The 18600-nt window shown below is 62.7% G+C and overlaps 2 protein-coding genes across 2 annotated transcripts; both read left to right on the top strand.

Moving 5' to 3' along the window:
• The first annotated feature begins 1289 nt into the window (after positions 1-1289).
• ADAT3 (adenosine deaminase tRNA specific 3) lies at positions 1290-5986 on the top strand. Its single transcript, XM_037018320.2, has 2 exons — positions 1290-1414; positions 4608-5986. Exon 2 carries the CDS (start codon positions 4627-4629, stop codon positions 5707-5709), a length of 1083 nt encoding a protein of 360 aa, XP_036874215.1. The 5' UTR covers positions 1290-1414; positions 4608-4626; the 3' UTR covers positions 5710-5986.
• On the top strand, positions 1321-17899 carry SCAMP4 (secretory carrier membrane protein 4). The gene is made up of 7 exons (XM_037018323.2): positions 1321-1414; positions 7241-7289; positions 8371-8499; positions 8760-8916; positions 10168-10269; positions 15017-15134; positions 16249-17899. Exons 2-7 carry the CDS (start codon positions 7283-7285, stop codon positions 16426-16428), a joined length of 693 nt encoding a protein of 230 aa, XP_036874218.1. The 5' UTR covers positions 1321-1414; positions 7241-7282; the 3' UTR covers positions 16429-17899.
• Positions 17900-18600: the final 701 nt, after the last annotated feature.

Genomic DNA, 18600 nt, shown 5'->3' with positions numbered 1-18600 from the left:
ATACAAATTAAAGACCATCGTTTCAACAACAACAAAAAATCAAAACACGGTCTTCTAAGAGTAGCTTGAGTGGGACTTCCGGGGATGGAGAGATGTGTATAACCAAAGCGCAAATTAATCTTGAGTTTTTACTTACAAAAGAAAAACGAAAGTGACTGACTGTGAACAAAACGGTTTCCTGAATTTTTAGCAGGAATAGATCCGGACGTCAGGGGTACTTTGCAAACTAAGGGGGGCAGCGCACTGGGGCGGACCCTCCCACGGGGTTGAGGAGCAAAGTAGCTGCAAGACCAGGAGGAAGGCTGTTTCCTCTAACCACCCTCTCCCAGGGGAGCCCTTTGACAGAACTTGGGGAATTCCTTGGGTCCTGCAGAAAGAGAGCACAGAGGAAAAAAAAAAGCAAGTTGACAGTTTTTTCCCCTTCAGGGATTTATTTTTATTTTCATTTTTTTCCCGTCCTAAGCTCCTTTATTTTATTTATTAAGGGATCATTGATATACAATCTTACGAAGGTTTCACATGAGCAACATGGTGGCTACTACATTCACCCATATCATCAAGTCCCCGTCCCCCACCCCCACTGTCCATCAGCGAACCGAGATGCTTCTCGGTGCTGTACTTGCTCGGGGCCCTTTTAGACCTGAATTTTCCCCTTACTTAGCAGCGGGGTTAAACCACACTCTTCCAACGTCTGCGCTGTGGGCATTTGGGGCCTGTTTTGTTTGGGGTCCATGCTGGACACTGGAGGACCGCCAGGTTCTGCTGCCATCTGCTGCCAGGTGCGTCCCCTGTAGCAACCAGCACAAATGTTCCCAGACATCGCCCAGCGTCCCCTGGGGGCGGGGGCCCACAGCCCCGGGCTGAGAAACACTGGGTGAAACCGGTTTAACTAGACCGAATCACTGATCTGCTCATCAATTTAGCCTGATTGGCCAGGAGAGACCCTTCGCCGACAGCACAGCCCCGAGGGCCCGGCCGCAGCCCAGCCTTGGAAGGTGACTCCACCCACGTGTGCGGGGACAGCCTCTCCGGAGCCACGCGGCAGCAGCCGACCGCGCTCTGGGAGTGACTGCAACGGGCGTCGGGCGCGCCTCAGCCTCCCCGCTCCGCCGACTTCCCAGAGGACGCCTCAGGCCCGACTCTGCGCAGCGGCCCCGATAGGTCTCGAACCCACGACCGAGCTCCGGCGCCGCGCTCGGGCTGGTCACGCGCTCGGCGTTCGGCAGAGGGGCGGGGCGAGGCGACCTCGAGGCGGCCTCCTGGGGCTTGTAGTCCTGGCCCTGCCTCCGCCGCGCGCCAACCCAGCCCCTGGAACTACGCTCCCGTCGTGCCCCTCGGCGGCGGAGGCGGAGGCGGGGCGGTCGGTCGGTTGCTAAGCCTGAGGGAAGCGCTACGCTCGCGCCTGGCTCCTCAGGTAAAGGCGCGGCGCGCGTCGTGGGCGCTCGCGGCTCAGGCTCCCCGGGAGGTAGGGAGGGAGGATGGCGACGGGGGTCCCGGCTACAAAGCGGGGATGCCGACCCGCCTCGCCAGGGGTGAGGGGGCGCCTCGGCGGGCGGGGTCCGCGGCGCGTGTGCGCGTGCGCGCCGGATCACCGGCGACCCCGCGGCTCGCGCCCGTCGCCCTAGTGCGCGTGCTCCTGCGGCCTTCGGCGGAGGCCCCGTGCGCCGGCCGCTTCCGGTGCGCCCTGGCCCAGGGCCATCGCGGGCAGCCCACTGCCCCCGGGCCGCGCCCGCTGCAGCGTGGGCAGGTTCAGCAAGTCAAATGCAGGACGCCCCGTTAAGTTCGAGTTCTATATAGAAAACGAAAAAACTTTGTGTGTTTTAGCATGAATACATCCCAAAGATTGCTTGGAACACCCCAAACATAATCAGCGCTCACCGGAAATCCGAACTGAAAGGGGCGTCCTGCGTGTTACCTGGAGGCCCCAGGTTACTCCACTGCGGATCTTGATAGAAAAGATTTCTAACTCTTCTGGGGGGACCATCCTCACCCTCCCTGATTGTGGGTGTCCCCGCTCTGCCACTGGCTGCCCCTCTTCCTGAGGGCTCACTACCCTGTTGCCTTCTAGGCCCAGCAGCTGCGGATCATTGCCTCCAAGTAGCCCTCCTGGACTGCACCCACACAGTCAGGGCCCTGGTCCCCTCCACTGAGTAGCTGTGGTGGTGCTTCCCCGCTTTGAATGGATTTTCTTGCTTTCTGTCCCTGGGGGGTGCTGATGGAGTCCCGTTCTACAGAAGGGGCCGCTGGAGGCGGGGGTTAGGGCGCTTGGTATCTCACAACCAGGAAAGTACCGGCTGGGTTGGTGGGGAGGACAGAGCCAGGACACAGACACACCTTGGCCCAGCCTCTTGCCTTCCCAGTCCTGTGTTAACGACTTGCCCGGTGGCTCTCACTATGTCGCCTGCAGAGCTTGGCCGGGCTCACTGAATAAGCGCCATTTCCCATCTCCCCACCAGCAGCAGCTGGAGTCCACTCCTGCAGGGGCCCCAGGCCACAGCCTCTTGTTGCTGCTGGCTGCCCATTGTCTTCGGTGGGGTGTGTGGTGGGGCAGGTGATCCTGAGTGGCCAGAGGGGACCTGCTGTTGGGTGTCTCGTGTCCTTGGTCCACCAGACCCTTCAGCAGCTGCTGCCCAAGTCGGGGTCACATTCTGAGGAGTCTGTGGCTGCCCCCTGGAGCCGCACCAAGGAAGGGACTGAGCCGGGCAGGGTCAGCAGAGAGTGCGTGCAGGGGCATAGGGGCAGCCGGGCACCCGGAGCTGGGGGCTGATGGGGGCTTGGAGGAACCAAAAGGGGAACCCCAGGCAGCAGCTGCCTCCGGCCATGCTTCAGGTCTCCAGACGCATCGCAGCAGAACTTGGAGTTGTGCGTGCTGTTTGCAGGTGGCCTGGTGCTCCCAGGTGGGGTTGGGGGCGTTGAGCGGGTCCTCTGCTGTAAAACCGTGTTTTTCTCGGTCTTGTGGGGGATTGGGAAGGCAGAGTCGGTGAGCTGTTGAATGCTGGCTTCTGGGGACGGCAGCTAGGTCAGGTCCCAGCCACGTCACTGGGGCAAGTCCCTCTACCTCAGGGAGCCTTGTCCAGCAGAGAGGGGACGTCCCATGAGCTCTTCTGGGGTCACAGGAGGAGTGGGGGAGCCCATCTGCGGGGAAACTTAGGACACTTGCTGGTTTTGGTGCCAGCAGCTGTCATCAGGGCTTGATCTAGTTCCAGAACATTCCATCTCCTCAAAAAGAAGACCCTCCCCCCCGAGCAGCCAAGCCCTCTCCCTCAGCCCCTACAAGCCCACATTGCGTCTGTGGATTCATCTGCTGTGAATGTGTCGTGGAAATGGGGTCACGCACCACGTGGCCTTGTGTGTCTGGCGTCTCACTGAGCACCGTGTCCAGGATCCATCCTTGTGTAGCATGGGGTAGAACTCCACTGCTTTTCATGGCTGTGTGATGTTCCGTGTGCGGATGGACACTTGTGTCCATTCATCTGCTGGCAGTGGACACCTGGGCCATGTCTCCCCTTTGGCTGCCATGCATCCTGCTGCCGTGGACACTTGTGCACAGACTTCTGTGTGGATGTGTGTTTTGGTTCTGGGCGCATACCTAGGAGTGGAGTTACTGGGTACGTGGTGAGTGTCCCGTGGCATATCTGTACTCTGGGGAGTGGGCAGCCCGCACAGCAGTGTCCTGACGACAGCCTCTCTCACTGGTTGCTTGTTTTAATCAGACAACGGTTGTACTCTTGGAGGGACAAACGAGACTGTGTCTGTCTTGTCCTGGAGACAGTGGAAGCTTTTGTGGCCCACTGTGGGCTCCTGGGCTTGGTGTGCACCGGCAGTGGGTTCAGAGTCCGTGCCAAGGAGCCTTCCAGGGCTCTGCCTGGCACAGGCATCTTAGCTGCACGGGGCCCCTCCAGGCGCGCTGCCTCCTGTAGCCTCCACCAGTACCCCGCTTCTGTACCCTGGCCAGACTCGTACCGAGAGCTTAGGGCCCATCGTGGTGGGTGATGACCTCACATGCCCTCCAAAGGGCCTGGCTGATAAGGCGGGTGCATCACAAACAGTAAAGGCCCACAGTTGTTAAATGATTGTGGTATGCCCCTGTGCACAGGGCAGCTGGCACCAGTGCCTGAGAGCCCCTGGATTTGCGCCAAGTGATCGGTACTTATTTGTGAAGTGATGCGAGGCAGTGCTGGGCAGTAGGAACACAGTGAGCACACGCGTAATGTCCTTCAGAAGCCACGTTAAAGAGTATGAAGAAATCGGCGGCATCAATACATTTACCTAACCAGAAACATGTAAACTGTTATCATTTCAACACGTGGTCAACGTTAGGAAAGTTAACGAGAAAGTTCACATTGTCGTGGATTAAGTCTCCAATATTCAGCGTGTACTGTTGTTCACAGCACACCTTTCAAAGGGGGGAGATATCAGAGGCTGGTTAAGCTCCGTGCAAACCGGGAGTCGGTAGAATGTGAGTGAGAGCAGGACCAGTGACGTGGTCCTTGGGCTGGAGCCCGCGGACAAGCCTTGAGATGCGGCATGCTCCCAGGATGGACTTCGGCTCGCCAGGCCTCCTGCGGCTGACAGATGACGCTCTGCTCCGATCTCTGTCTCCACAGTCGGAGCCCCGCCGAGAGGATGGACCCCAGCCTGGGCACCCTGGAGAAGCCTGGGGACGAGGACGGGAAGGCCGAGGGGGCCGGGAGCCCAGAGCGGGGGCCCGCGCCCTGGCAAGCTCTCCCCGTCCTGTCTGAACGGCAGTCTGGGGACGTGGAGCTGGTTCTGGCCTATGCCGCCCCCATCCTCGACCAGCGCCAGACCTCACGCCTCCTCAAGGAGGTGGCGGCTGTCCACCCGCTGCCCGCCCAGCCTCACCTCAAGAGAGTGCGGCCAAGCCGTGACGCCAGCTGCCCTCACACACTGGAGATTCTGCTGTGCCTGGCAGGGCCGGCTGCAGGCGCACGATCGCTGGCCGACCTCCTCCCGCAGCCGGCCGTGGATCCCTGTGGCTTGGGCCCACCCTTCCTAGTGCCTGTGCCTGCCTGGCCACCGCTGACCAGGCGCCAGTTTGAGAAGGCACGGGCCCACTGGCCCACGTCCTTCCACGAGGACAGGCAGGTGGCCCGTGCTCTGGCTGGGTGCCTCTTCTCAGCACAGGAGCGGGCTGCCATGCAGGGCTACATGGAGCGGGCCTTGTGGGCCGCACGGCAGGCAGCCGCCAGGGGCCTGAGGGCCATGGGGGCCGTGGTGGTGGACCCGGCTGCAGGCCACGTGCTGGCCATGGGCCACGACTGCAGTAGTTCAGCCAGCCCCCTGCTGCACGCCACTATGGTGTGCATTGACCTGGTGGCCCAGGGCCAGGGCCGCGGTGCCTATAACCTCAGGCGCCACCCCGCCTGCTCCTTTGCCCCGGCCACCACCCCCCAGGCTGCACGGGCTGGCTCCGTGCGCAAGCTGGACGCAGACGCGGACACAGGCGTGGATGGCCTCCCCTACGTGTGCACTGGCTATGACCTCTACATCACCCGTGAGCCCTGTACCATGTGCGCCATGGCCCTGGTGCATTCGCGCGTGCAGCGTGTCTTCTATGGGGCGCCTTCGCCTGATGGTGCCCTGGGGACCCGCTTCCGTGTCCACGCCCGGCCCGACCTCAACCACCGCTTCCAGGTGTTCCACGGTGTGCTGGAGGCCCAGTGCCGCCAGCTGGACCCCTGTGCCTAGGCGCCCGCACACGGCCTCCTCGGCCTCCTGTCAGATGCCGTCCCTGGCAAGAAGACCCAGGCTGTGGACTTCAGAGAGACGCACACCCCAGCTGTGCGTCTGCCCAGACCCAGCTTTCACTGGGCTCGAGCGCAGCAGGCACCTCGCAGCCAGGCCCCTGGGCCTTGCTCTTCTGCTACTTTCAGCCCTGAGCCCACAGGTCCACCGGGATCATGTCCCTTTTGTCTCAGGTGTTAGAAAGCGGTTCTGATGTGAAAATAAACAACCCCAGAACCAGGCTGGTGTCTGTTGATGGGATGGGGCCACCAGCACCGAGGGCCTGGGTTCGTACAGGGGGAGGAGCCTTCTGAGCACAGCGTGAAGCGGGCCTGCTGGGCACCGGCCTGCCTGCGCCCTGGGTCCAGCGGGATGTGACTGGCCAGGGTGCATCCACTCCGGGGCATACACACCCCGCACTCCCTAGCCTGGACGCCAGGCCATTCCGCCTCCTGTCCCGTGCAGGGGCCTGTGGGTCTGCCGCGGAGCAGTTAGCCCTAGGACCCGCTGCGTCTGTCCACCCAGCAGGTGTGCATCCCTCTGACTGCGCAGGCTGTCCCTGGCCCCAGCCCCCAGCCCAGGGCCATGCTGGGAGCCAGCCAGGAGCCCTGCGGGCTGGCAGGGAGGGAGAGCCAGGCTGGGCCAGGGTGAGGTCCAGGCGGAGCCTTCCCTCGGCTACGGGGTAGACCCTGGGAGCTCCGTGTCCCTGCAGCCTTGTCTCCTGGGCTGCGGGTGAGAAACTCGCTGGGCTTCACACCCCAGGCCGGCCTCTGGGCTCGGTTCCTGCACCCAGCTGGGGCCAGGTGCTGGCAGCGAGGGCTAGCGGGGCCCTGAGGCCCGGGTGAGCGCCAGCATGGCCACGCCAGCCAGGCCTGGCCCCTGAAGGTGCGCCACCCGCCTGCGGGCCTGCAGGAGCGCTGCTTCTGCTCAGCTGTGCGCCTCGGTGGCGGCCTGGTGCATGGGCTGCCCTGTGACACGAGCTCCCGCAGCTCCTTCAGAAGGGCCAGTAGGTTTCAGGCCCATCCTGGGAGCCCACATTGGGCTGTGATGGGGCATCAGGCCTGTAATGCTTGGGGTGCAGACCCCAGAGAAGAGAAGAGGGGTTGTGGGAGCTGGGACCCACTCCTTGGGGGCGTGGGAGTCAGATCCTGCGCCCTAAGGTGGCAGTGCTCAGAGCCACCCGTGGATAACGGGGACGTTTTGGGGGTGGGGGAGGACAGGAAGATGGAAGGGCCATGGGAGCGGGTCCCCAGGATCCCAGGAACAGCTGAGCTTCAAGGGGGCTACCGCCTGACCCTTCCCCTCCCGCCAGCCCTGACACTGCCCAGGGCCCTTTGCAGGGAGGGGCCACACACCCTGGCTGGGCTTTGGGGTGACCCCACCGTGGACGAGCCGGTGGCAAGGACCGTCTGTGGTGGCTGCCTGGGTGCCCAGCTGGCATTGGGGTCATCCAGTGGCTGCGGGGACCCCCTGACTGTGGCTGTCTCCCCTCCAGGTGGCTGCAGGCTTCTGTCTTCACACAGTCATCACAGCAGAAATGTCAGGTGAGTCCTGTGGGGGCCCTGCAGTAGGAGTTTTTGGCTGTTCTGTCCCTCTGGGAAGTGTCCCCTAGTGGCCCAATCCACTACCAACTCCTGAGGGCACACCTCCCATGGTGACACTGAGCCAGATGACAGGGAGATGCTATCTCCACCCCTGCCCTTGGCACCAACCTGCCATTGTCATGGTGAGTGTCCGGCCAGGCCTCCTGTCCAGGCTGGGAGGCATTCTGTGGTTGACACAGTGAGTGTGAGGTTCGGGCACCTAGCGTTGCGTCTGCGCACTTGAGATGATATCCTTACCCGGAAAGAGGCAGGCAGCCGGTGGCAAAGGGCCTGAGGGGCTGCCCACCCCATCCTGCTCGGAGACGGGATGCCTGGGCTGCAGGGGCTGCAAGGCAGGCTCTCGGAGCAGCGGGAGTGCGTGCTGGCACTTCGTGTGAGGTTACCCTGTGTCTCTGCCCTGAGGCAGCGGGCTGAGGGCTGCTGCTTGGGGGCACAGTAGGATTTGAACCCAGGCTCCCGTTCCCAAGTCCTCACGGAACAGTGTGCCAACAACAGAGGGTCTCACAGGGTGGGCAGTTGGTGCCTCTTTCCTGCCACGGCACAAGCTGGCAGGCCTGAGTGCTGGAGTGGTGGTCCTGTCCTGGCCGCAGGTGACAGGGACGTGGGGTCCTGCATCTGGCGAAGACGGCTGCCGGTGGCCGAGGGAGCAGTAGGATGGGGCTGAGAGCCGAGAGGCCCAGAGTGGGCGGCTCAGGCCCCTCCCTGACCTCCCGCGTCCCTGGGTAGATGCCTGAGGCTTCTCAGTGGCTGACACCTGCCCCCAAGCACTAGGCTCCTTTCTTCACAGCTTCCCGTCTCTCTGACCCTGACGCCCCTGTGCTCCTCCTCGGGACCCTCGTGAGGACCCTGGGCCCCGGGGAACCCGGTGCCACCTCCATCTCAGGGGCCTGGACTAATCCCCTGTGCGGGGTCCCTCTGCTACGTGAGGTGACATGTCCTCGGGTCCCAGGGCCAGACTGGGGACATTTCAGATGAGACAGCCTCACAGCCTGGCTCTGAGCACTGGTTCCCCGTCCTGCAGGGAAGGAGAACAACTTCCCTCCACTGCCGCGCTTCCTGCCTCTGAAGCCCTGCTTCTACCAGAACTTCTCTGACGAGGTCCCCATCGAGCACCAGGTTCTGGTGAAGAGGATCTACCGGCTGTGGCTGTGTGAGCTGGCGGGCGGCGGGGCGGCCTCACTGCCCTCCAGAGGCCCAGGCCCAGGGCAGGGCCAGGCTTCGAAGCCGCCCCTCTGGTGGTGGGAGCCTGAGGGTTTTGTAATGAATCTTGTCTTCCCAACAAAGTTCTGTCCCGGGGGCACCACAGTGCAGTGGATGGAGCAGCTGGGGTGGCTGGGTGGGAGGCCCCGGCCCCTGAGCCCTCCCGGCAGCTGGAGGGGTCCCGACTCACCCTCCTCACCCTCCACCCAGTCTACTGCGCCACCCTGGGGGTCAACCTCGTCGCCTGCCTGGCCTGGTGGATCGCTGGTGGCTCAGGGGCCAACTTCGGCCTGGCCTTAGTCTGGCTTCTGCTCTTCTCCCCCTGCGGCTACGTGTGCTGGTTCCGGCCCGCATACAAGGCCTTCCGGTGAGTCGGGATGCAGGGTCCATACCCTTGAGGGGCCTCAGGGGATGTATGGAGCTGACAGTCGGCTCAGAGTTCCCAGGATGCCACCGTGTGCATGCTTAGCTTGTGTCCTGGCCCAGTGTCAGTAACTCCCTGTCCCTCGTCCCATCTGGCTGATCGCTTAGGCCAGGGGCCTTCAGACTGGCCTGCTTTGCTTTTTGGTGACATTCCTGAGGTGCACGTCACTGAGCAAGCAGCCCAGTGGTTCTGGTGTTTCTGTAGGGTTGTAGGAGCACCACCTCTAATTTAGAACATTCCGTAGCCTCTTCCCCTTAGCAGTCACCCCCCATAGTCACCTTCTGCATCCCCTACTCCCGGCACCCATGGGCCCATGTCCTGTCTGTGGATTTGCCTGTTGGGGATGTGTCACAGAAATGGTGACACACGCCGTGTGGTGTTGCTTGTGTGGCGTCCCACTGAGCACCGTGTCGAGGTCTGTGCATGTGCGGTGTGTGTCAGGGCTCTGTCCCGTTCGTGGCAGCGTGATGGTCCATGTGTGGGTGGACAAGTGTGCCCATCCGGCTGCTGGTGGACATTTAGGTGATCCCCCCTCTTGGCTGTAGAATCGTGCTGCTGTGGACACCCACCCCAGGTGGCCCGCTGCTGCTTGGGTGTGCCATGCTGCCCCTCAGTGGTCCCTGAATCCCAGGCTCGCCGTGAGTCAGAAAGGGCCTCTGAGGCCCTTCTTGGAGACGAGGACTGGAAACCGCCCCACATTGGCTGAAGCCGTGAGGGGCTTTTAATTGAGGTCCTGAGTGGGCTCAGCAGCCCCTGAAGCCCTGCCCCCCCGCCCCATTGGGGGCCCCGTGCCTATCCTCCCTTCACTGAGTGGGAGGGGCCTGGGCGAGGCTCCTGAGCAGCCGCCCGCAGCCTCGGGGCAGTGGCATAAAGGGTCAAGTGTGGGGAGCGTGTTGAGGGTGGGACACGCTGCCTCCCCCAGTTCGCTCACCCCCATAACCGCGCGGCAGCTGGCGGAGCCCCCGGCAGCAGGGCCGCCAGAAGCACCACAGCCTGAGCTCCTTGCCTGAAGGAAGCTGTCGGGGTGCGGCGTCCTTCCAGGGGAGCTGTGTTGGGGCCCCTTGGGTCGGAACCTGGGCTGGGCGTGTGTGCTGGCTCCGAAAGGCATCCCGCTCCCCTCCCAGCCCTGCGCCTCCTCTCGGTGTCGCCTGCTGGGGCCCTGCAGTGACAGCTGTGTTCTCTCTCCCCGCCCAGAGCCGACAGCTCCTTTAACTTCATGGTGTTTTTCTTCGTCTTTGGCGCCCAGTTTGTCTTGACAGTCATCCAGGCAGTCGGCCTCTCAGGATGGGGCGCGTGGTAAGCCGGGCCCTTGGGAGGCTGGTCCGTCAGTGCTGCCCGTGGGCATGGGTTGGTACGTGTCGGCACAGGCAGTGTGACGGCCAAAATTGAATACAAGCTTGTTCCTCACTCTCAAACATTCCCCAGAGGTGCCGGGTCGTGGGGTGGGGGCGGAGGCCCGGGTGCTGGGGGTTCTGCCTGTGTTCTCCTGGTTGACGTGGCCACCGGCCACGGTGAGGGTGGGGAAAGCACGGCAGCGATGTGTCTCAGGAGGAGGGGTTCCGAGACCAGCTGGAGGGCCTGCCCTGAACACCTGCCCGTGGCCCTGCCATCCGGCGGGATCAGGCTCCTGTCCACTTCTAAGGTGTCACACAAGGATCCTGTGGCTGCTGTGACTCCCACCTTAGTGACTGAAAACAAACCTATCTCGCGGTTCTGGGGTCAGAGGTCTGACTCGGTTCTCACGGGGCTAAATCCCGGCGGGCAGTGCCAGCTCCTCCGGGGGCTCTGGGAGAACCGTGTCCCCCTCTTCCAGCTTCTAGAGGTGCCGCAGTCTCACCTCGGGGCCCCTCCTCCATCTGCAAGGCTGGCAGGGCCACGCCTTCCCATCTCTCTGACCCTGAGCTCCTGCCCGCCCACTCCCCTCATAGGGACCCTCGTGAGGAGCCTGGGCCCCGGGACCCCAGCGTCACCCCCATCTCAGGGGCCTTGACTGATCCCCCTACAGGGTCCCTCTGCCTGCCATGCTCTCCAGTCTACCTCGTGCAGCCGGTTTGGGGTGCCCCGTGCCCTCATTTCAGTGGCTTCCATTGCTGTCCCTCTCCCCTCTGTCCATTGGGGAGCTGCGGACCCCTGTCCTTGTCCCTCACGAGCTGCGTTCTCTCGCTGCAGGATGCCTGTGGGCTTCCTGGCCTTTGAGCCGCTCTTGCAGCTCCGTCCCCTGCCCGACCCCTCGTGTGTCCCCTGCCCGACCCTCCTGTGTCCCCTGCCTGACCCTCCTGTGTCCCCTGCCTGACCCTCGTGTGTCCCCTGCCTGACCCTCCTGTGTCCCCTGCCGTCCCCCTCTGGCTGAGTCTCCAAATCTGCTTCTTCCCCGGCTGTTTCTGGAGCTTGTCTCTGCACCTTCCTGCCTGGGGCTGCCACTGTACGGGGAGCAGATGAGCTCAGCGGGACCCTGAACGTTGGTTCCCCAGGCCTGCGCCCTCCTGAGTGGTGTCTAGAGGGTCCCTGAGGTGCTGTCTTGGGGCCCCCAGGAGCACCCCAGGAGCACCCCAGGGACAGGATTCTCCGGGAGGACTCCGGGCCTCAGTGTACGGCGGTCCTCAGGGCTGTGGTTTATACCGGGAAAGAACAGGAGGCAAATGAGCCCAGGCGGGGGGCCCAGGTCCCACAGGACCTGAGGGCACGTGAGGGGGTCCCTGGGGGCGCACAAGGGGTTTCCAGGGGGACCAGGGCCCAGAGTAAACGTGTCTGTACAGACAGACCGGGGCACAAGCCCCCAGCGTCGTTCCTTGCAGGCCACCCTTGTCGGGGATGTGGCCTCAGGCCTGCCCCACGAGCTCTCTCCTGCCCGGTGCCCCCTGGCTACCCCGGTCTCCATAGTGGTCAGGGACTGTGGGCCTTCCCCCAGCTGGAAGGAGGGGAACTTGAGGCCGAGCAGGCTGTAACACAGCTGCCCCACCAGCTGGTGGCCTTGGGCCAGGGGTGGTTCAGAAGGGGTTTCATCTCTGTAAGGCTGTGGGGGTGGGGCCTGATCCCTGCCCCCCATGCGGGTGCTCCTGCTGGGGTGCCACCCACCCACCCTGCAGATGAGGACTCGGCCCATGCAGCCCAGATGGGGTGGGGTTGGGGTGAGGTGGGTGGAGGGATCGCTGGGCCCTAGGCCTCCTGGGCTGGGAGCTGGGAGTCAGGGTGCTGCATTCGCCCGTGCAGTCCAGCCCAGGGCTCCCCCGACCACCCTCAGGGCCCCGGGTGCTGCTGGGCCCCAGCTCAGCACAGGGGTGGGCTCCCACATGGGTGGGCCTCCTGGGTTGAGAGCAGGAACAGGTTTTCTTCCCGCATAGACTGGTCATTGTGCCCCGACACTGGCTCCCAGCCCTGTGTCCTATGGATCTGTTGCTGCAGATACTCAGCGTCTCCTGGGGAGACGCTGCCTTGTGCCTCCGAGGGAAGAGGGCCTTCGTGTGTCTGGCGGGGAACCACGGCACTCCCACCCGGACAGCCACGGGGATTCCCCACTGTCCGCATCTCCCTGACCAGGCTGCGTTGGGCTGCTCTGGGGTGTGAGCGAGCTGCGGGGAGGACACAGCGCCACAGCCACCTGGGCCCCGTGCTTGCCAGAGGCGTGCGCGGAGCAGCGTCCCGGCCACAGGCCGCTTGGGTCCCCGCCCCCAACAGCAGCCTTTTCTGGTTCAGGCTGATTGAATCTCCCGCCAGCCCAGCTGGTTGAGTCACACCCCCAGTGAGGCCTGCGGTTCAGGGCCTGGTGTCTGAGCCTTGCCAGCCCGCCTCGCCTTGCCCTTCCTGCAAGGAGCAGGTCCCACTGCCCTGAGTTCCTGGGCCGGGTTTCCAGAGGAATGGCTTGCTGAGATCCTCGTCACAGACCTAAGGCACCCTTTCAGGTGGACAGTTCACATTTAGCACAAGGTTGTACACCCACTGCCTCTGTTGAGAGCATTCCATTCCCCAAAGCAGCCCTGTCTTCACGAGCAGTCCCACCCTCCCCAGCACCTGGCCCCACAAACCCATGCTCTGTCCGCAGCTCCGCCTGTTGTGGACGTTCCGTAGAAACAGGGTCACACTGTGCGGCCTTGTGTGTCTGGCGTCTCACTGAGCACCATGTGTTCAGGGCCTGCTCACGTATGGCTCGTGGCAGGGCTCCGCTCATGGCTGCGTGATGCTCTGCAGGCAGTTGGGCATTTGGGTCCCCCTCTGCTGCCGTGGTAGTCGTGCTATTAGGAAATGCCCGGGGGTGTCCTTTCCCTGCAGGCACACCTGGTGGGGTGGCTGGGTAATGGGTAACCATCTAGATCCGCAGTCTGCCAGGCGCCCGTGGGTTTTGTGGCCTTTGCCTATTCTGTCTGTCCCCGTTCTGCCCTGAGGCACCCCTGAGTGGCCTTGGGGAACCAACTGGTGGCCCCTGGTCCCCGCCCAGCGTCTGCCCTCTGTGTGCAGGCCTGTGTCCGTCCCCACTGCATACCTCAGCCTCAGGTGCGGTGGGTGCACCAGGCTCCTTCATGTCTGCTGTGGCCAGCAGAGGCCAGTTTACCATCCACCGCTTCTAGAGCCAGTCCACGTCTCCCTGGGTCCCAGTGGTACTGCTTTGGGGAACGGGCAGCCACCCGTTCATCCCCAGCCTGCAGAGAGGTGGGTGCCATGGACAGGCTCCTAGGCCTGCATGTCCACCTGTGGGTGCATTCACTTGCCGGGACACCACAAGCCTTGGCTGGGCCCCCACCCTCCCGGCCCCCTGTCCCAGGGCCCCAGGTCTGGGGGTAGGATATTCATCTCCAGAGCGATGCCCTGGTAGACCCAGCACTTTCTGCCTTCTGGGGGCCTCTGGCCCACAGGACAATGCCAGCTGTCTGCCCAGCCCTCCTGGTGCCCACTGAGCCCTCTGACTGCTCAGTGTGGGCTTGGCACCTGCTTTCCCTCCAGCCTGAATACCCAGCCAAGTCTCCCCTCTCCAGTGGCTTCCCTGGCTGCCCCCTGGGCTGAGTGGGACAGGTGGCAAGTTGTCCCCAGTGCCAGGTTCATCGTCAGGTCCCCAGCACAGAATGCACCTGCTGTCCCTGTGGTCCTCTGGCTTGACCCCTGCGTGCATTCAGAAGGCAGCACGCAGGCCCCCTCCTCGGTCAGAGCACAGCAGCCCCCTAAACTTCTTATGAGAAACCTCTGTGTGCAGGTGAGAGCACCAGTGCCTGAGCTGAGAAAGCGGGGGACGGACAGGAAGACAGGTGGCCTCTCGAGAGACGCTGCTCCACGTCACGTGACGGGGATGCCCTTAAACGGAGCCCTAAGGCACTGTCTCGGCCTGGGGGTTGATGGGCAGCCCTCCCATGGGTGCCTGGACGCAGCCCAAGCGAGTGCCTGTAGTGCACAGGGAACGTGGCCACATGGAGGGGTCCTGGAACAGAAAGAGCACACGTGTGGTTTAGGTCACTGGGACGTAGTGGTGCTCATTTCCCATGTGTCACATACTCTAAGTCCCCGGAATTGGGAACTGTGTGATTTCATTAGCTGTTAAGGAAGAACATCTCATACATACAGTATTTCCCGCCTGCCCCTCCCAGAAGCAGGTGCAGACAGCAAGGTGGTGGCTCTTCGTGTGAGGACAGACGGCGTTGGGGGTTCAGAGGACCTTGTGCCAAGTGATCGTTAACTTCTCCCGCCCCCCCCCCCGCCCGGTTTTTCTGACATCTCCTTAGCGGCCCGTGTGGGGCTCGCTGTGTCTGTTTATTCTGTCGCTCCCAGCCAGTGGACACAGGTTCTCCTAGCTTCTCGTTACCATGAACAGTTGCTGAAGCATAAATTCTCAGCAGGAGAGTAGCTGAGGTAAAAGGGATGAGCGCACCGTTGCCCTGCAGAAGGGCAGGTCCACTCCCCGCGCCGCCGGCCGCTCTCCTGGTGGGTGGCGCTGGTGGTTCTTGCTGGAATCGCTAGTCGTTTATCCTTGCTGACCTGCTGGGGCCCGGTACCTGTGGAGGACAGCAGGCCTTGTCCAGCGGACGGGCTGGCGGCCACCGCGCTCTCTCGCCCCTTGCAGTGGCTGGCTGGCCGCGATCGGCTTCTTCCAGACCAGTGTCGGGGCTGCCGTGCTCATGCTGCTCCCGGCCCTCATGTTCTCCGCGTCGGCTGCCATGATGGCCGTCGCGATCATAAAGGTGGGTTCTCTGGGTCCTGGGGCAGCCCTGCCACCTTCCATGCATCCTGTCGCATTCTTCCCTGCCCCGGGGGCTTGTCTGTCCCCATTGTACAATTCAGAGAGTGTCAGTAGGGAGGGCCTGCAGCTTTCCAGGGAGGGAACACCACAGCTGGTGGGGGTGCCGCCACAGAGCCCCCGGCACGTGTCCCAGGGTGTCCACACTGCCGATTCAGCCCCTTGTTGCCACTTACAGTTAAATTCAAAATAAGCAAAATTGAGTAAAACTGAAAGGACGTTATCGTGCCCACCTCCTGAGCTCAGTGGCCCTGTTGGCCCGCATGGGGCTGACCATGTCCACCGTCACGGCAAGGACCTTGGACGGCAATGCTCCACGCATCCAGCTTGTCCAGCAGGGTCGGGCAGGTCACGCAGGCCGCGCGCCCAGCACAGACCGCGGTCCCCGACTCCAGAGAAAAGCAGGTGCCCAGTGTGAACATGTCTGCATAGGTGGTTAAGGGGCACAAGCCCCGGGTCAGGGCGGTGGGAGCCCTGGTCCCAGGTCCTGCCAAGGGCAGCCTCTCATACCAGCCTATTTGAGGACAGAAATGTCAGGTCTGCTCTTACCTGCACACCCGTCCCCCGAGGAAGGACAGAGAAACGGGTGTTTAATGAGCAGTTCCAGCAGGAGAAAGACAGTGTTCAGCTTCAACAGCTGAAAGCATCACGTAAACAAAATGCATGTTTTCACTTACTGAATATGCTAGTATTTCTAGAAATAGTACGGCCTGGTGTTCCTGGAGGTGCCTCAGGCAGCTGGTGTAGCCCTCCAGGCAGTAGGGTCTCTGCTGAGGAAAGGCCCACTCGCACCGAGAGGTGACTTGTGACGCGTGTGGTGCATGTCAGGTGGGCAGCCCACAGAGAGCGGCAGGATGAGCCCCTTCCCACAGAAGAAGCCCTGTGGCTGCACACCAGCTCGCTGGCGGCAGCATTGACCCCGAGAGGCCCCCCGGGATCTGCAGTTCAGGGAGGCCCCTCCGAGGTCATCCTGACCTCCGCACCTCCCTCGGAGCACATGGGAGCGGGCCTCTATTATGCTGATGACCTGACCTCTCTCCCCCACCTGCTGCCCACAGGTGCACAGGATCTACCGCGGGGGGGGCGGAAGCTTCCAGAAGGCGCAGACTGAGTGGAGCACAGGCACCTGGCGGAACCCACCTTCTCGGGAGGCCCAGTACAACAATTTTTCGGGGAACAGCCTGCCAGAGTACCCCACTGTGCCCAGCTACCCGGGCACCGGCAGCCAGTGGCCTTAGAGGGAGCCAAGGGGTCCCACGGGTCCCACTACCCACCCGCCGCCTCCCTGTCCACTCCCGGTCCCGAAGCATCTGTCCCCTGTCCGTCCCTGGTGGTGGCTGGGCCCTCTCCCAGCTGGCCCAGTGGAAAGGTTTGGTGGCTGTCCAGGGTGCCCTCAGGTGGGACACTGGACCTCAGGCACTCTTGGCCTCCTGGTGAGCACTGCCCAGAGGCTGTGTGGCCTTGCTGTCCAGCAGGACGACACCCCTCTTGCTCCCCAAAAACGTTTGGTATTCTGACGCCCCTGGCATGGCCCTGAGGAGAAGACGGCAGGAGGCCAGCTGGCTCCTCGGAGCTGAGGATGTGGAGGCAGCTCTGGTGGGGCAGTCGCCCTCCGCCTGGGTTCTCGTCCCCACAGGCAGTGAAGGGACGCGGTGTGCAGCCAGGTGCTCCCTGCCTCTGTCCCTGAGTCCCCATCCGCCCTCACTGGAGGGCTTCTGCACGAGCCTGCAGGGTCAGCCGGAGGCGGGTTTGCTGCCGTGACACCCAGATCTGAGCTCCGTCTGCCTGTCCCTCCTGTCAGCCTGCCCCTGCATCCTGGTGGCTCCTTGCTGCCCTTTGCCAGCTTGCCCTCCCTCCCTGCCCACAGTCACTTCTTTGTGACCAAAATTTCCAAATTCCAGTGGCCCGGGCATTCTAAAGTCCTGGGAGCCTCGGCAGGGCCTGTCTTGACATCCATCTCCAGCCAAGACGTGGGATGGAGTCCTTTGAGGCGGGGGAGGGGTTGTCAGCTTCTGCACCAGGCGGACAAAAACAGGTGGTGTGTCAGGGCGGCACAGCAGCATTCAGCGCCTGCCCTGGCCATGTGCCAGCCAGCTCGGGACCTGTGGCCCTGCTGGAGGCAGGTGGTTGGGTTTCTCAGGAGAACGGCCTGTCAGAAGGAAGCATGGGGCAAATCTGTGCCTTAGTGAGACATCAAGACAGCCTATACTTCTCTTCCCCTCCGGTTCTAGCTCCTTCCCAGACAAAGCGTACACCCTGTGGTGGCCTCCCGTCACCCTGTGGATGGTAGGGCCAGAGGAGGCCGTGCAGCTTGCTGGCCAGGTCTCCAGTGCTGTCCTCGCAGGACAGGCCCCATTCCCTGGAATGCCCAGGTCTCCAGGAGCCCCTGGGTGGCCACGGGATGTCCTCCACGCTCACCCTTGTTTGCTTTGGCCACGTGTGCGCAGTGCCCTGTAGTGTTGAAGGTGGCCATGACCCCCTGGACAGAAGGCCAAGCCTTGGAGGCCCTGGCGCCCCTGTGACGTCCCCAGGCCAGCCTCCTGGTCACTGTGGGGCTGGATCTCGTGATGGTTTTACCACTGATGGTGACAGCTGTGAACCAGGTGGAGGAACGCGTGTGGACCTTGTGCCCCGCTCAACGTGGCTCTTAGTTACGTTGGTGGTTTTGTTACATGGAAATAGCCTGTAAATAAACACATCTTTTCTGCATTCCTTTGTGTGGGCCCCACCTGGACCTTCCTCCCAACCCAGTACACGTGGCCTCTGGCAGGGCTAAGACCAGGGCCAGCCTGCCCCTGTGGTGGCCCAGTGTCCAGCCTCACTGCTGGGCCACCCCCGTGGGCAGCTAGGCAGCCTCACTCTCGGGCCACGGCCCTGTGCCACCACTGTAGTTTTGTGCATCTTTCAAATTAACTGGGTTTCTTCATATTCATCAGCTTTTGTTTGGAAAAGGAGATTCACAGAAAATGAAGACCACTGTTGCTTGCCATCAGAGAAAAGTAATGGCAGCAGGGGGCAGGGGTGCTGGAACAGCAACAGGGTGGGCTTCCAGAGGCCCCGGGGCTCCTGGTGGCCTGTTGGTGGCGCCGAGTGCACACCTGAGGACGCAGGCAGGAGGGTGCTGTCTTGCTCCAGGGGAACCAGGCAGCCCAAAGCAGGTGGCTCAGGTGCCCTCAACCCCGTTCTCAGGCTGCAGTCCTGACCTCGGGATCTTTGGCGGGACTGTATTTAAGGATATTGCAGGTGTAATGAGCTAAGGTGAGGTCACACTGGAGCAGGGGCCCTAATCCAACAGGACTGGAGCCCTTAGGGGACATGTCGACACAGCACATGGGGAGGTCACAGAGCCAGGGATGGGGTGGAGCTTCTGCAGCCTACGGATGCCCCTGTGTCTGCCAGCCAGCTTCCCC

Source organism: Manis javanica, chromosome 13 (genome assembly GCF_040802235.1).
Source record: "Manis javanica isolate MJ-LG chromosome 13, MJ_LKY, whole genome shotgun sequence".
Classification (NCBI taxonomy): Eukaryota; Metazoa; Chordata; class Mammalia; order Pholidota; family Manidae; genus Manis; species Manis javanica.
Note: the sequence above shows the minus strand (reverse complement) of the source record. Positions and strands in the feature narration are given on the sequence as shown.

Coding starts and splice junctions, on each gene's coding strand:
- SCAMP4 (XM_037018323.2), top strand. Junction 10,270..15,016: donor CTCTCAGGATGGGGCGCGTG/GTAAGCCGGGCC, acceptor CGCCCCTTGCAG/TGGCTGGCTGGCCGCGATCG. Junction 15,135..16,248: donor TGGCCGTCGCGATCATAAAG/GTGGGTTCTCTG, acceptor TGCTGCCCACAG/GTGCACAGGATCTACCGCGG.
- ADAT3 (XM_037018320.2), top strand. CDS start 4,627: ATGGACCCCAGCCTGGGCACCCTGGAGAAGCCTGGGGACGAGGACGGG.